The sequence below is a fragment of the Cygnus olor genome, chromosome 1, assembly GCF_009769625.2.
Source record: "Cygnus olor isolate bCygOlo1 chromosome 1, bCygOlo1.pri.v2, whole genome shotgun sequence".
NCBI lineage: Eukaryota > Metazoa > Chordata > Aves > Anseriformes > Anatidae > Cygnus > Cygnus olor.
Window position 1 is genome coordinate 47,485,475 of NC_049169.1, and position 17,267 is coordinate 47,502,741.

Here is a 17,267-nt window from a genome sequence, read left to right on the forward strand (position 1 = left end):
GGGATCTTGAATGGAAGCTGAGAAGATGGCCCTTGCCTGATTGATTATTGCCAGAGAAGTAAAGGATTCTGGAGGAATACTGGGGCTCTTGCCCAGTTCTCCCTGTGCCATTTTCACGCCATCACCAGATGGATGCCATGTAGGAGTAGGAGCTTTTCCCGCACAGCTTCTCGCTTTTGAGAATGGCAGAGCAATGCCTTGAGTTTTCCAAAAGACAAAAATTGCATTGGTATAAGTTAACTTGTTAAGGCTCCCGCAGGGGACAGTTATTTGAAATAGCTGGATTTTCTTTTGGAAGTCTCTGTAAGATCCTGTAACTCTTGGGTGGTGAGGCAAGGGGTTATTTTCCTCATTTTATGTGCTGCAAAAGATTGCAGAAGGGCTGTAGGCACAGGCCAAATGTTCCGCTTTGTCAAAGTGTATGAAATGTCCATAACTGCAGGAGTGCCATTTCTCCAGCATCTCTAGGGGCTCAGCGGACTGCTGTTGATGGTGCACAGCAGGTTTCCGTGGCCATCGCCTGGGGATGTGGACAGAGCGCTTGACACTGTGGTCCGAAAGGCTAGTCCCACTGCTCAGTGCCATCTTAGTTTCTCTGACAGTCCCCTCTCTGCTGTGGCAAGACAGGTCCCCCAGTTTCTCTGACTCTTTTGTCTCACCCAGGTGATGCTGAAGCGCCTGCAGTGAATGTGCTTGTGCAGGGGGTGGCCAGACCTTTCCCCAAGAAACAGAGAGGCTCTTTCTCCCTGCAGCCCACGTGGTCCCACAGGCAGAAAACCAAAGCTGTATGCTGGAGGAGCTGGTGGGTGCCAGCTGCCTGGTTTAGGCTGATCAACTTCCCACATCATTTGAATTATTTACAGCACCTGCAAAGAGTCTTTTTTTTAGCCTCAGGTCATTGAAATGAGCACAGCACATCACAGATATGTGTGGGTTTCTCTCTTACTAGCTCTTTTTCTTGTTGTGGGGGTAATACACTGAATAATAGAGGGTCCCAGCACTGGGGTCCTAATGGCCTTCACAGAGAGAGGAGTCCACCAGGTTTGATTCTGTGAAGGACCAAGACTGTTTCTGTAAAGCTTTTAAGAGCTTAATGCTTTTAAGATATCTGTCAAGTATGGTTGAAGTTAGCTAGTAGTTTCAAAATTTTTTAGAGCAGACTGATAAGCAGCTGCATAGATACACAGATGGAGTAATGGCATAAAGCCTATTTCAGTAGGAAGCTAACCTAAAAGATACAAGGAGGCTTCTACTGCTCTGCAGACACAGCTCTCCCCTCTGGGAACAGCCAAGGAAGGAACACGGCAGATGTCTCAGGTTGCAACAGGGGAGGTTTAGATTGGACATTAAGGCGAATTTCTTCACCCATGAAGAAAAATGTTGGAAAGAAACCACAGACCACTTCATGCAGTGTCACTGTTTTGGGTTTTACAACCAAATAAAAGTGTGGTGATGTTTTTAATATTTGTTCATTGCTTTTATTTATACTGTTTTACTTGTTTGTTGGCTTGTTTCCACGCTCGTTGACTCCCCCATCCACTTACCCCTTCTGCGTTATTTACTGCTGTTGTTTATTGCTGTTTGCAAACCATCTCCTGATGCCTTCCAGGCTCGGGGTGATGGGTTTGGGTCAAGGCCTTTGGGAAGCGCAGTGCACAGGGACAGGGCATGCACGCAGAGCTGTGGGTCCCTGCACCCTGCCTCTTCAGGTGCCTGTTTCTCCTATAGGTGTCTCTTAAACCTCAGGGGCGTTTCTGACCCGAAGAGCCCCCTTTATCGCTGCAGCCACGTGCATCTCAACAAAGGCCTGTGGCGGGTGGAGGCTCTGGTGGCCTGAGATGTGCCCGTGACTCATGTGGATGGCTTTGCTGGCGGCCAACCTTGCATTGGTTTTGTTGACTTCCTTGGGTCTCTATGACTTCAGAGCCTATTTTGTTGTTCTCAGCATCATTCATTAGCATTTTCCTTCCCACTGTGGATATATATATAAAGATGCCCTTTCATTGCCTTTCGAGTGCAAACATAGTAGGGTACTTCTTGCAAAGGGACTTTTATGTGTTTATAAATCAAGGTCATTGTGGTGCAAGTGGTTACTTGAGTGCAGCATGCTCGTAGCCACCGTTTTATTTATATTCAGGGCTACATTTTTGCATCTGGGGAATGGAAAGAAGCTAAAGCTTCTTGCGCCACTTGAGCAAAAAAATCTGAAATAATCAACAGATGAAGAGCTGCTCATGACAGAGCTTCCCTGTGAGGAAATTGAAATGCTGTGAAAATTAATTAGGGGGTGTCAATGTTTCTGTGTGCCCAAACCGCAGGCAGCCTGGCTGAAGAGCAGCACGTTTCCAGCCCACTGTGTGCATGGGGTGCTCCCGGCCACCCCATACAGCCCCGGCCATCCCACTGGGAGCCGGGCACTGCTGTGGGGCTGGCTGGGATGCAGCCCCCAGGACATGGGGAGAGGGGCAGTGCCTGGCCGGGGCTGGCAGCGGTCTCGGCACCACACTGCAGTGGCTGGCACCGGGACACATAGCAGGGTCATGGCCTAATGCGGGGACTTCAGTCTGCATTTCCATTTTTTATTGAAAGCATTGCCTTTTCCTCAGACGTTTTTCATGGGGATGAGGATTCCTCAGCACCCTATCTGGCTGTGCAGAGACACTTCTCCCCCCACGCAGATATCCTTGTGCAAGTCTTAAATCACACCTCTATTGACATTGCTTCTTGCAAACATCACATTTATGGACATGGGATACAGCAGCACAATTCCACTTAGCTTCAAAGGAACATTACCCTGAAAATCACTTGGTATTTTGTTTTGAAGACAGTATTCATTTTGTTTCCCTCGTAGTTAGTGACATTTGCTCCTCAGATACAACCTATTGCTAGATACTTATTTTTAAATGGAAGCTGAGACAAAGATTTGGTTCCTGGGAATGTGCTTAAGAAGAATCCCAAACATCAAAAGATTTATAATGAGCTCGCAGCACTGAAAATGAAAATACCTTTCTGATAGGATGTATTATGGCATGTGCAGCACAGAAGTGCTGTGAGTTTTCAATTTATCACTTCCTACTTGTTCTACAAAATAGAAATTTGTAGTAATGCACACACTGAACAGCTGCTGATGTAGAGATCCAATCCTTCCACCTTTTACTATCATGTGTGGTGCTGACTGTCATGTGGGAGAAATCACACCATCTACCTAACATCATAACACTAATTTTTGGCACATTGTCAATAAAGCACTTACATGGAGGCAGGCAAGCCAGAGCTCTGGTCACCATGGGGTGCTTCCTGGTGAGGCTCATTGTGTGCAGAAAGCTAGATTTTGGTGCCATCACTCCCTTTGCTGAGTAGGTGCATTTCCCTGTGCACGGTGGAGCACCCTCCATCCCTCCAAGGCAGGGGCCTTGCTCTGTGAAAACAGAAATGGCATCATTTATCAAAAAGGATGCTGTCCTGTACCTCGCTGAGCTATGTATCTTCTTTGTGTAATCACAACATGGCTCTCTTTGGCAGGAGTCTCAGGCACGACTTCTTCCAGCGTTTTTGCAATATGAAGAGTAGCAGACACAATGGCTTTGAAGGCAGAGACACCCCATCCAGGCAGCAGGAGGGAGGTGGCACCAGGGGAACAAAGGGCTTGCAGCATCCAAAGGCCAGATGTACATGCATGTAGGCAGTGCACTCACCTCAAATCCTGCCTAAACGCTTCCTCTGTGCCATTAAAACTATTTTGGTTCAGGAGGCCTCTGGCTTCTGGCAGAGCTGTAGGTGTGAAAACCCGGTCAGGTGTGCTGTGCAAGCCATGGTTCGTTCATACACGGGATGCTGCAGCCCAGGGCCTGTCCTTTCGGTGGGAGAGTTGGGCAGAAAAGTCCTAGGAGAGGTGAGAGCAGGAAGCCAGCCCCCATGTGCAGGTGTATGTGGGGCTGGGGTGCTGGGCAGCACAGGGGTGAGGGCCCACCGCAGCTGCATGAGGACGGTGTCACCCCCGTGATGTGCTGGGATTACTCCAGAGACGGGCTGGGATGAATCAGCAGGGTTAACAGCTGAACAGGGAAATCCTGCTGGGAAACACGTCCTTGATCTTATTGTGTAGCCTCTAGGGGCTCCAACTCAATCGGCTGGGACAGAGCAGAGAATTGCTATTTGTGTGGCGACTTACGTGTTATAATGACCGTTTTGTATTTTATTAAAACAGACCCACTGGCATCGGAGGGTGGGGAGTGGGGGTGTTTACTGCAGTGGCAGGGCTGAGACCAGGCTCCCCCATTGTTTTGTGCTGCTCGCAGCTCCGCCGAGCCCGGCTGGAACGATACGGGGCAGCCGGGGCAGAAGCTGAGAGACCACTCTTTGCAGCCCCTGGGGACTGCAGATATGGCTCATGTTTAGCATCACTGTTTTCAAGCAGCCATAAAAAGACATGTTTGTAACAATTTAGGGCCAGAGCTGAAATACTGGCTTCATGGAAATCAGTGGCGTAACTCCCCCTGAATTCCACACCGGCATGATTTAACTTCCTCAGCGCGAAGGCGCTCAGGATTATTGATTTCGTCTCTGTATTGCCTTTACTAGGGTTACAGGCATCAGTCGCAGGTATTAAAATGGGACTGATAAACAAACAAACAAACAAAAAATAATCAGAAGAAAGTCTGTAGCTGCATCTAGCATAACTTGTTCCTGTTTTTGTATTTCCTTCACCACTCCCATCTGAATCAGGACAAACAAAGAGTTCTCTGACATGCAATTTATGCTAGGAACCCAAAATGCTAGATTTTACAGAAAATTCTCAGCCAGGCATTTTCCATCGTCTGCACTAAAAAGGAATCAATGTCTCCAGTGTGAACATTTTCCAGGGAATTTTCTTTCCATGTCTGAAAACATCTTGTGTTCACAAAGCCACTAGTGAGTATATGTGATCAGAAAGACACTGATGTACGTTTGGGTAAATAACAAGCCCTGGGGAGAGGCACAGAGCCTGATCGCTTGGTTCATTTGGGTTTCTGTTCATACTGGCTCAATATGTATTTTGGGAAAGCAGGGAAAATGTCTATGCTCCTGAAAGAGAGGAAAAAGACACCTTTTGAAATGTGTTACTGTTCGGTAATGCCCCTCATCAGACTCATTGCTGCCGCACAAGGGGCACCACTACCCAGCCTTTTAGGTGGTTTTAAGCCGCTTCTGGAAGCAGTGCCTCAGCCCACGAGGCTGTGTCACACTCAAACTATTGCCAAGAGCCTCATTTAACTGGTGCTTGCAAATACTGTAATTCATCACGCCTTCAGGAGCTAGTCAGCGGAGGGGTATTTAACTATTTAAAAAGCGCAAACCATAAATTAAAAGTTCTGGTGACTAATACATGTGTCATAAATGTGTCATTTCGTGTGAATGGCAGCTGTATGGATCACATGCTGGTTCTGTGTCACACTGCAGGCAGCCAGCCCAACAAGTTTAAAATAAACCTCTTAACGAAAATTAGTTATTTTTATCTAGTGCTCTTGATTTTCAGTTTGAGACAATATTTACCTATTCAATCAGACTGAAGTTAAACTAAAGACTGACTGATAAGTATTTGTTTAAGCCTCTGGAGCTCCCAACTTTTCATTCTTTCTTATCTCGGTTTCCTCGACTATCAGCTTGCTGTCACTAATTGCCACACCGAATCACTTCTCCACTAGGAAGTGGCCTGGGACTGACAGGAGCCAAATATTTGGAAATCCAAGCTTTATTTGTTAAAAAATAAGCGGGGAGGGAAGGAGAGATGTCGGTGAAGACTCCCCAGCCTGATGACCACCCACAGAGCTGCGGTTTGTTAATGGCCAAATTTAAGTTGGTGACACCACAGGGACCAGACTTGGTGCACCCAGGGACACGGGGTGACAGGGGACATGTGTCCCAGGGACAGTCCCACACTGCTGACACCTCCTTTCTGCGCAGGTGATATACCGAGCCCTCTCGCCGCCCCTCGCCGCCCAGGACCCCTACAGTGCGGAAGCCCAGGCGCAGCTGAAGGTGACCAACCTGCGCGTGCGGCTGCTGGAGCGGCAGAGCTGCCCCTGCCTCCTGCCAGCCCCGCAGGCCCCGCCGGCCCTGCACTACGCCGTCTACGACTTCATCGTGAAGGGCAGCTGCTTCTGCAATGGCCACGCCGACCGCTGCGTCCCCGTCAGCGGGTTCCGGCCCGTCAAGGCGGCCGGCGTTTTCCAAGTGGTATGTACATGCACGCGGCAGTGGCTCCTTAAAATATTAATGTTTCTGGCTCCCTTCTCACCCTGGATGCTAACTAGGGACAGCACAATATCTGACTGGTACTAAATGAAGGGCATTTCGATGACAGGGGGAGCAGAGCTTCCCCGATGGCAGCAGGTCCCTTACGCTTGCCGTTGCTTCTGGAGCATCCTCAGAGGTGGGGTTGGGTCCTTAGCTGAGGGGCGGGAGGGCTGGCTCTCGCTCCCAGGCTTTCCATTGCACTTTGCAATACCTTCTCCGGGTAAGAACCCTGTTTTCTGGTTTCCAGGGGACTCCCATCACAAGAGCTCAGAGCTGAAATCCCTTGGGACCGACCAAGACACAAAGCCCAGACGTGGCAGGCCAATGTCAGTGCCTCCCCGAGCAGCAGCATGCCTGCACCCTGCCGGCCCGGGGACACCCCAATGCGCCATGTCCTTTCTTCCCTTCTTGGCTGGCCCAAAAGGGACTGTCTGTGCTGGCAGAGAAGCTGTAGGGAAAGCCAGGGCCATTAAACATATTGCACTGAACAATGTGAAAAAGGGGAAGATCATAAAAATGTAAGCCAATTACTTGAGGTAAGGAGGTCTGGCATCTCTCCAGCTCTTCGGGGAACTCTCATTTGAGTTAAATTATGGTCTCAAACATGAAGCAGACATCATGTTTCCCTTCTAATAGAGCTAGTCTTGCAACATCTTGAAAATATACAAATTTGAAAGCATGCAGCGCTATGATTGATAAGCCTGTTTCAAGTAGCGCTGCTCTGGTTTTCCCAGATGTTCCCTGAGTGAAAGCCTTTGAAAGGAGCTGTTTACTTGGGATTATTTCAGTGTGATACAATTGCACGGGAGTGTGCCCCACAGCACCGCTGAGAGTTACAGCAGAGACTGCAGCCAAATACGCTTCTAGTACAGCTATAGCCTGTGGAAATCACAGTGCACAGGTAGCAGGCGGTGCTGTGGGAAGGAGCCGCTGCCAGAATCACGCTGAAAAACAAAGCAAGAAATAGCAGCAAGCCCTTGCACCAGCCCCAGGGGACTGGGAAAGTAAACTCCAGTTATAAATGTGGCAAGAGTCCCAACAGTGACGTGTGTGCAGTCAGGCTGACTCATTCTGCTGTGCCTCAGAGCTTACTCTGCATGGCCCATGAGGCACGGGGCAGCCTAAGGGTGACCTAGCCCCATGCTTTGCAGCAGGACCTGCTGGAGGGTCGGGGTGTGCTGAGGTGTCTCCTCGAGTGCCGAGGTGTTTCCTCTCCCGTTGCCCCTTTTTACACCATAAGACCTCAGGACGCCTGAGGCTGAGCCCCAGCCGTGCCGGGGGCTGGCCAGCACGTTGCTCCAAGGTGGGAGCAGGGGATTGTGTTGTGTCCAAGATAGCAACATGACATGTGCACGCCTGCGTGTGAGCAGAAAGGTTGCAGGATCTGCAGCTGCTTAGCTAGAAGAAGTCAAATTTCTGAAAAGAGAGTAAGATTTCAGAGAGGGAGCATTTTTGGGCATTTCACCTGAAAAAGCCAGTTACATAAGTGACAATTCTGAAGAATTATGGTCAGTCATTCAAGCGTGAGATGTCATCTGTATGTAACTGTATCTACGTGGGGTTTTAGCAGAACCTTCACTGTAAAACTGGGGACAGCAAAAGCTGGGAAACACATTACCATTTCCCAATGTGAATACGAAATCTGGCACGGTTCTTGTGTGTGTTTTGACCAGAGCACTCCTGAAAGACATCCCCTAAATTAGACAGCATCAAATTTCGTGAGAGTTTATGATTCCTCTTCTTCTCCAAAAAAAAAAGAAACTTTTCCCAAAAAAAGTATGCACAAGTTTTCTCAACCCCTACTTGTTCTTAGCCTAGAGGCAAAATCCTAGCTGCAGGCTTATTTTCAGAGCCTGCTTGGCCAGCAGAAGAAGCGGACGTGGTGTATTTGTGTTTCTGCTGGGCTGTAAGCCGGCGCATCCTGGTAGGACTAGGCATAGCTGCCAGGTCTCCTGAACCCTGAAGCATTTTGGCCACCTGCCCCGGCAGCGAGGGTGATAGAGTCTGACAAAGCCATGCAGGGATACGGAGACGCTGCTGGCTGCTGCCCGGGTGAGTTTAGGGCCAGGGTGCCCCGCTCAGCTCGAGACCTCGTCCCGGCCCGCTGCTGCGGCATTCCTCCCATCGTATGAATTTTTCCTCGGTGGCTGGGCCATCGTGTGCTGGGAATCTGACAGTTCTGAAGAAAAAATGTTCTGAATGGCCGAAGGGAGGCTAAAAGTCTGGCTTGGCCATGAGATAATACTGACCTAGGACATCCTTGGGTGCGGAGGTGGATGTGAACAGGGTAGCTCTGTGGATGAAGAACAGCTCATTTCACCCCAGCAGAAGCAGGTCCAGCTCTGTCCACTGGGGCGGGATTGGCTCCTCTGGGATCCCTCTGAGTCAGGTCAGAGAAAAGGTGGGCATTGCAAACTCCTAATAGTTGCTGTAAGAAAAAACTATTTCACATTAGCCCCAACAGCAAAAAACAACAGCCAAGACTTGGCAAAAAAAGAGGTTTGTTTCTGTGCCCTGAACCCTGTCCAGCTGCAGACCCCTCTGTGACCCTCCTCTCTGCGTGGGCACCACGGAGCATAGTTTGCCAGTGACCTCCCCATATCCGTCCTTCCCAGCCCAACTCCTCTCACAGCAAAGGTGATTGTGGCGGGCCTTATCCTGAATTCTTCTGCTTCTGTGTGGAAGCGGCTGGTGCCATCAGTGGATGCTTACGGCTCTCCATGGGATGTGCAGTTCCACCTGCTGGTGTGGGGGGAGAGGCTCAGGCAGAAAGGCATACGTAGGGGTGCTTGTAGGTCTGCTGGATCTAAGTCCATGAGAAAGGATTTGTACAGGAAAGCCCTGGTGTGCAACTAACAGCTGTCAGGGTGGTACAGCGACTCTGCCTTCTCTTCCCGGCTCCTCCCACATCATTTATTCAAAGGGTCACTACCCAAACCTTGCCAACATCCACCCAATGCATGCCAAGAAAAAAATATGCGTGGACAAACACACCTCACACCGTACCATGCAATGTAGTTGGATTAGCGTGTGAGCAGGCTTGCATGGTGAAATGACAGTGCGAGTAGAGAAAAGGATTCACAGACACAGGAGATCCCCCCGATGTTCAGTGGCCAATAAAAGACAGGGTTTGGGGGCTGATCCATAGTGCAAGAGCTGTGCACTGAGCTATTTCAGTGCCTACGTTATCAGCTAAAGCATCCCAATGGCCTGCTTGCAACTACAGCAAGGGTGGCGAAAGAGATCAGCCTGGAGTCAGGCAGGATCTTGCAAGGCAGGATTCTGAAGTGGGGAAAGCAAGCGCAGAAGTCCCTCACCTGGGCTTTGCAGTTCAGTCTCAAGGTGAGGGCAGGGCTTCATCTGCCTCGGAGACTTCCTGGCCCTTCCTGACTGCAAAGTCCTGCAGCACCCAGGTGGTTTGCATGGTTGGGCTGAGTTGTTGGTCTCAGAGGGCTGTGTCCTTGCTGGGGCCTCCTGCTTTTACCCCTTTTACGTGCTTTTACACAATACTGTAGCATCTTTGATCTGAAGAAAGGAAATGGGAAACTACAACCTAGGGAAGAAGAAGCTTCAACATGCTTAAGGAGTGCCTGAAGCAGTTTGGTGTGGTGCTGCTACCGTACCAAACTGGTACTGTTGCAAATATGCTTATGCACTTCTTTAGTAGTCCAAGGCTGCTGTGCAAAAGCCCTTCTGCATAGCCAGGCAGCGGGAATATCCCTCTCCCTTCCCACGTGGCCAGCCTGTGGCTGCTGTAAATTGTTGTAGTGTTACTGACATCAAAAGATGCTGAAGGTCTTCCCCAGAGCCACTGACAGAAGCCTATTGTACAAGGAATAATAATAATAATAATAATAATAATAATAATAATAAAAGACAGCCCCCACACCCTGAACAACAAACTTTGTATTCTTTCACAAGAGCGAGATGGGATATGAGAATTTTCTCATGCATAAATTTGGTTGTCTGGTGCTTTAGGAGACAATACCTTCCTGCGGGCGGGCAACAGCCAGTAGGCAGAGTTTCTAAAATTGGCACAGTGGCTTGAGTGCAACACGGTTTAAAAGCCATTGTTAGAGACTCGGCATGAATGGCATGGTTTTCCTCTAGGCTAGTATCGTGCCCATTCTCCAAGAAAGTAAAAAATGACAATAATAACACATTTTTAACGGTTCCAAGAAAGCAAGTCTATTAAAAACTGTTGCCCCTCCCAGCTATTTAGCCTATTTAGACTATCAGGTCTTTGGGACGTTGATTTGCCTTTAGTGTGTGTCTGTTGGGCTCTCTGTGCAAGGCGTGAGTTCTCGTAATATGAATGAATCAATAACAGGTGACTCGGTGCATTTTTTCCTCAGCGCTGCATCTCTTTCGCCCTGTGCAACATTTTGCAACGTGATAAATAGGGGGGGAGGCATTTTATAAGATCCGACCAAAAAGCCCATGTATTTGCAGTGTGAAAGGAAGCGCTGGAAGGTAATAATTCAGCAACAAAAGGCTATGGAAGGAAGCATGCCCTAGCAACTGTCTTTGTATATAGAAATCAGCCGCTCGTTTATCTTACAGAAGTCAACTTTTGTAACACTGTTTGCATTGTGCCCTTTAATGAGTGACGTTGCGACTGGGCTGTCAGGCTAAGAAGGGAAGCAGTGTGAAAGCGAGCGGGGATGTAAAGACCCCATGACAAAATGAAAAATGGTATGAAAAGGATTTTCTGCTTAAATGAGCCAAGAGCCGTGTGAATGCTTAAAGCGGTGAGACACACTGGGAATTGTGTTTGTGTACTTAGCAATGCTCCGTAATGACCCCAAATGGGTACGCCTTACAGTTAAATGTAAATCGCGGTGAATGAAAAGGGAGGAAAAATGTGCTCTTTCCACTGTCAGCCCGTGTGGGTCACATTCTGCCTTCTGAAAGATGCCGAGATGCCAGAGAAGTGCCCCGGGCCAGCACCGCTTTGTCAGGCTGCTTTCTCAGCCCTGGCTCACGGATGCTCAGGGATGCACAGGGCACCTCACCTGGCATCAGGCACTCGCACACCTCTTACCAGCGTGAATTTTCACCTGGTGTAAACAGGCTCTTGGACGTTTTTCACCTGCTGCCATTTCTCTTTTCCTTCTGCTGCCTCTTCTCCGCCTTTCTTCTGTCCTTAGCTGTCACAGTATTTCTTGAAAACTCAAAAAAATACCTGTCTGCCCATGGGTTACAAGAAAAGGCTTGCTAATATGCAGCTCTTTTGTTGTTTCTGATGCATAAAAACCTTTTCTGTCATGCTGGAATTATGTAGAAGAAAAAAGAGATTTTTTTTTTCAATGGGATAAAGCTAGGATGGAGAGGGTTTCAAAGCAGAGCTGTTTTGGGGGGTAATCATTATAATGCTATTGAAAGAGAATAAATACATCAGCCTGAGGCAAGGTTTTTGAAGTACTTAGGTCTGACTTTCATTACATTGCTGGAAAAAAAGGAATAGGGAAAAAAGGTATTAACTGAACAGTGTCAGGTTCTTAGAGAGCCCACTTGCCTACCCTCCACACCCCCGAGCCCATAAAACTGCCCTTGCAGTGGCAGGATGAAGCACCCCACCACAGACTGTTGGTCTTTTTTTAATTATTATTTTTTACATTTGCACATCCTCTCCCATGCCTCTCTTGCTTTGGCCTCACTCTCACCAAAGCACCGAGGGACCACCTGATTTTGACTGCAGCAACCTCTGGCAGCCTCAGGGTGCCTTCCCCTCCTGATCGCGCACGTCCCGGCCCTGATGGGTGCCTCTGCCCAAGCAGCAGGGCACGCTGGTGAGGAGCACGCTGCAGGATTTGTCTGGCCTCAGATGTGCTTCAGGCTACCATGGCAGGGTTAGCACTAACCGCAGGCAATACTGGTTTAACAGATTTCCGTTTCCATGCAGCTAGATGCTTTTGAAGTGTGTGTAAAGTAGCTTGTAACGTTGGCTTGGACTTTACCCGAAGCAGATATGAGAGAGAAGTTTTGTGGAGGGGTGTAAATTCAGGGCAGTGAGAGTTTGAAGAAGGATGTTTAGAAGTGGTGGCAAAAATGAAAATGTAAAAACACGAGACACACTTTGAGAATTAAATATTCCATCGGCAAATACCTTTTGTTTCCTTTCTATATTTGCTTCTCATTCTTTTCACACGTTATCACACGTTTAAGCGTGTAGGTGACCTCCCTTGGATAAGCCAGACAGACCAATGAATATCTGCAGTGAGGCCAAAATAGCACAGAAAGCAGTGTTATCTTAGCATTTGCCACTTTAGCTCAGACACTTTTGCGTTCTGTCAAATTCTGTCTGTATCTGTGCGTTGCTTACGCCGTCTAGTCGCTGTACTGTATTTTACTTGTCCCTGCTTCAATGATCCAGGTATTTTAATAAGGCAGGAAAGGACCACTTGAAAGGTTTTCAAAAGGTTTCACTATTTGCGTTGCTGCTGAAAAGTCTTTCAAGGACTTTCAAGGCCAGTTTTGGAGTGTTATCTGTACTGGTTATTTCTGACCCCCGTGCAACGGGAGCTGAAATCTGTTCATGAAAAGAGAACAGCCACAAAGTCATCATTAGCCAAGAGCACGTGTGGCGTGCATGCGTGTGCACCTACGCAGCGAGCAGGGGTTGTTTACTGGGTGCTCGAGGTCCTCTCCTCTGCCGTTTGCTGTTAGGGTTTCTCACAGGAGTGTGTTCGGGGTGGGTCTCAGCAGCAGCCTGTAGGTTTAGGAACAGCACGCCGGACCACGGGTCGGACAGCGTGGCAGGCAGCGTTTTGCAGCAGCAGGGGAAGTGGAGCCCTTTGCTGCATCCCCTTGGCTGTGGCGTTCCCCGCAGCTGGTGAAGGAAGGGGCAGCGGGGTGGCGAGGCAACGGGCAGCAGAGGGGCTCTGAGTGAAACTGCACTGAGAAGCAAACCTCTTCTGGGGGGAGGTCAGGGCTCGGCAGGCTGGGAGTGCTGAGCCGCCCCGGGCTCCGTGCCGTCACGTCTGGGGGCTGCCGGCCGCTCTTGCCCTCTGGCTGCGTCCTGTTTTCTTTGCATTTGCCAGCAGCGTGATCAATGCCAGCGGCTGACCGGGCAGCTGGCACCCGGCTTGCTATGCTGGCTTTTCATCTCTAATTACCCCCTTGCACTGCGCTCTCTAGCTGGTCAGTTGCCTGTCTGTCATGAAGGTATCTGAGTATAGTCCCTCACGGTCTCTGTGCTGTCTCCAGTTCTTCCCCGTGGGGCAAGGACGAGTAGGTATCTATGTTCCTGGGGTTTTCATTTCTTTTTTCTTGTGCTTGTTGGTGTTGGCAATCGGCGTCGAGATGGTGAGCACTGCTGCTGCAGCATTGCAAAGGTGTCTCGCTGTTTGGGAGGGAGAAAAAGAGGAAGGTTTGACAGTGTTTCCCAAGGATACTTTGGACCTTGGCTTCTTTTAATCTCTCCTGGAAACTCGTACTGCAGCTGGAAACTCTGCTGGTGATCTATTTAGATCAAAAAAGGATTACACGACAGTATGACACACAAACACACAAGTACTAATCTAACCGAAAGTATAACTGCAGAACTGCCTCTGGGCACCAGGACAGGCTCTGTGCTCGCCCCCGTCCCTGTGACACGGCTCCCTCCGTGCCCGGGCGCTGCCGGTGCCCAGGGACATGCCGGACGCTGCCGCGGGTGACCTCGCTCTGTTTCCCCCCCAGGTCCACGGGAAGTGCATGTGCAAGCACAACACGGCGGGGCCGCACTGCCAGCACTGTGCCCCGCTCTACAACGACCGCCCTTGGCAGGCTGCCGACGGCAAAACCGGAGCCCCCAGGGAGTGCCAGTGTAAGTGGCCGGCCGGGAGCGGTGTCCCTGAGCTTCTGCAGGAGTGAAACGCTTCCTCCTGTGCTTCCTTACATGTTTCCCAGAGAGCAGATGCTCGGGTGGTGAAGGGGCAGGGGGAGAGCCCACGCCACCGTGCGTTTGTGGGGTGGGGCGGCCCTGTTTGCTGGGACATCCTCACGTGACAGTGTTGCGCGTTTGCTCGACCTCAAGCACAACTCCTCGAGATGTGGTCTTCTGTCGCGGGCAGACTGCCCCTCACATGGGTGCTTTGGTGCCCATGGGGAGCCAGCCTTGTGGCAGGCACGTTTTGGGGAGGTATGGCCTCCTGGTGCTGGGCTGCAGTCGCACCTCGCTGCGGTTCCCCAGGGCAGTGGCAGTGCAGCCCTTACTTCCAGAAGCAGCATTTGGTGCAGGGGGGTGCAGTATGTCCCACTTGGCCTCTGACTTCAGGCGTGTGGGCATCTGAATGTCCATCACCGGCAGCGAAGGGAAAAGGGGTGCTCACCGCCTCTCACACCTCCCCTCCACCTGTCTCTGCCCTCCATCAGCTGCAGGGCAGCTCCTGATGGCACCCAGGTGGTGGAAGTTGCATGGGGCACTGCTGATTTCTCAGGTGGGGTGAGAAGGATCCCCCCTAGCAGTACCAGTGAGCGTGGGAGGTTCTCCCTGCGCTGGTCTGACCACCCTACTGCCCTCATATTGGGAAACAAGAGTTGAAGACATTCGTTTTTCTTGCATGTCATTTCTAGGGGGTGAATGAAAATGCGAAGATACTTCACGTGTGTGAATGAATGACAGGTTCATAGGCCACATCTGCCATTCCAAAACATGGTTCAGGTTTTCGCGTCTCTCTTCTATGAACCAACATCTCTCACTGCCTTAACAAGTCTTTCTGTTCCCTCTGGCTTCGTCCCAGCGTGCAAGTGTAACGGGCATGCCGACACCTGTCATTTCGACATGGATGCGTGGCTGGCATCGGGCAACCGCAGCGGCGGCGTCTGCGACAACTGTCAGCACAACACGGAAGGGCAGCACTGCCAGCGCTGCAAGCCGGGCTTCTACCGGGACCTGCGAAAGCCCTTCTCCGCCCCCGACGCCTGCAAACGTAAGTCGGCAACCTTTTGGTAGTGAATTGCTTCTGCTAAGTAGGGTGTCAAAGGAAAGGTGAGATCTTCCTGCTCCCACTTGGAGCAGCCTTCTTGTTTCAGTGAGGGTTGGGGAGCTCTCAGGATTTGAATTCCTTTTTGATGATGTCCGCAAAAAGCAATGGAGAAGTTTGCAGGACAAAAGCCTGCAGATGCTGTTGATAAATCCTTCCCGAGGATCCCTGTAGCTTGGGGGTGGAGGGAAGAAAGATGATTCATTGGCTCTCCTGCTATTTTTGGAGAGCAAGAGCTGCCTCATGTTTGCGTGCCTCCTTGTTCGGTGGTGCCGCGACCCCAGAAGCGGGGTGCAGCTGACGAGTAGCATCGCCCACACAGCAGCAGGTGGGTATGGAGGGAGACATGGGAACACAAGCGAAGAGGCATTGCAGAAGGAATCACGTCGGTCTTCATTACTTTTGTAAATAATTGTTTCACTGCTGTATTATGTACACAAATTTGTTTTTTTAGACCGTGAATGTCATTACTTTTTCAAGTCTCTTTACCTACTTGTACACACTGAAGTCCCGCACCTCCTTATCTGAAACATCAGATACTTTCCCTCAGCAATTATTGTCAGAACTTATGCAAAGAATTTTTATTTTGGAATCTCATTAGTAAAAACCACATTTAAATCCTACACTTAAACTCAAAGCTTGAGGGATGTTTTCAAGTACATCTACTTTGTTCCTCTTCTTTTTTTTTTTTTTTTTGACAATTTACAGAGCATAAAGTACTCAAGCATTTCAGGGAGGCAACTTGCCCCGGCATAAACTGTTTCTGTGAAAATGCAGGGAATATCTGGATGCTGTCCCTTCAAAGATCATATTACTTCCAAACACACAGATCATTTCTCTCTGGGCTTCTGAACCCGTCACAGATGTTCTCCTCCCTAAGACCCTTTTCAGTTTCCCTCCTGGGCTCCCACTGGCTGATTTAGGGCTGCCAGGAGGGTCCTGTTGCATCCATCCTGGTGCATGCTGCATGCTGCCTGCGAGCCCTCTCACCCCTTGGGCTGCCCTGGCCAGACTGCAGGGCAGTGGTGTTTTTTTCTCCCACCACGGCATTTTCCAAACCCTGCAGCAGGTTAGGGCTATTTACCGTAGCTCCAGCTGAACAGCGAATGACTAATGACTGTTAAATTAAATTATATGACTGATTACAGCCCTCGGCTGGAACATTTCCAAGGACCGTGCCGTGGTTTGCAATAACAAGGGACAAGGGAGATGCCCAGTTATTCTTTCAGGGAAGGCCACGGCGTTGCTTACTTGCTTCTGGCTCAAACCCCTGTTATTGCTCAACCGCGGAGTAGCGATGAAAATTTTAAAATACCAAGGTCAAAGTAAATAAAGGAGTTGTTAAGCCATAATCTCTAAGGATACTTTAAAGATTCTTGTAGGCAAAGAGTGTATATAATATTTGCTCAGGAGTAGGTGTGTACCAGATAGAACAAGACGTTCTGCTGTTTAAAAGAGCAATCAGATGACTCTTTCCCCCTGCCATACCTATCGGTCCTTTTCTTTATGTCCCCCATGAATTTTTAAGCCTCAGCTACAGTATGATTACAGACAATAAATCAGCTTTTATAGCTGCCGAGTTTATTTTTGCTTTTAAACTGTAGGTTTTTGAGGGTAAATATTTGTCATTTCCAAAGGCAAGCTGACAGCTCGAGAAACCACACCAGTATCAGCAGTCGGGGGGCGAAAGCCACCCCTGCAGGAATCCCTCTCACCGCCTCTCAGTCCCCATCGGGGAGCAGGGATGGGCAGTTTTCCGTTCACATGGGCACGGAGGTCTCGTGCCACATGTATGGCAGCAGGGAAAAGTGCCATTTTAATGCTGCTGCTGCTTATGAATGGAAAGGAAAGCGACCAGACGGAGCTTGTGCAGGTTTTCCCTAGTCCCAGCCCAGTGATGCCCACCCCGGAGGGGTGCCAGCAGTGTGCATGTGGGCACTGTTTCCAAGCCTCGTGCTGGCACTCGTGCTCTGTGCCCGTGCATCCTCTCAGTGTCATCCGGACCAAAAAGCCCTAGCTCCC

At 49.7% G+C, this 17,267-nt stretch overlaps 1 protein-coding gene across 2 annotated transcripts in view; it reads left to right on the forward strand.

Annotated features, from left to right (window-relative positions):
- Positions 1-17,267, forward strand: part of NTN4 (netrin 4) — a 38,640-nt gene that overhangs the window by 10,512 nt on the left and 10,861 nt on the right. For both annotated transcript variants that reach the window (XM_040556890.1, XM_040556899.1), the window contains exons 3-5: positions 5,944-6,216; positions 13,960-14,086; positions 15,003-15,191. In XM_040556890.1, the coding sequence (XP_040412824.1) occupies positions 5,944-6,216; positions 13,960-14,086; positions 15,003-15,191 (589 nt within the window). The remainder of the gene's footprint in view (positions 1-5,943; positions 6,217-13,959; positions 14,087-15,002; positions 15,192-17,267) is intronic.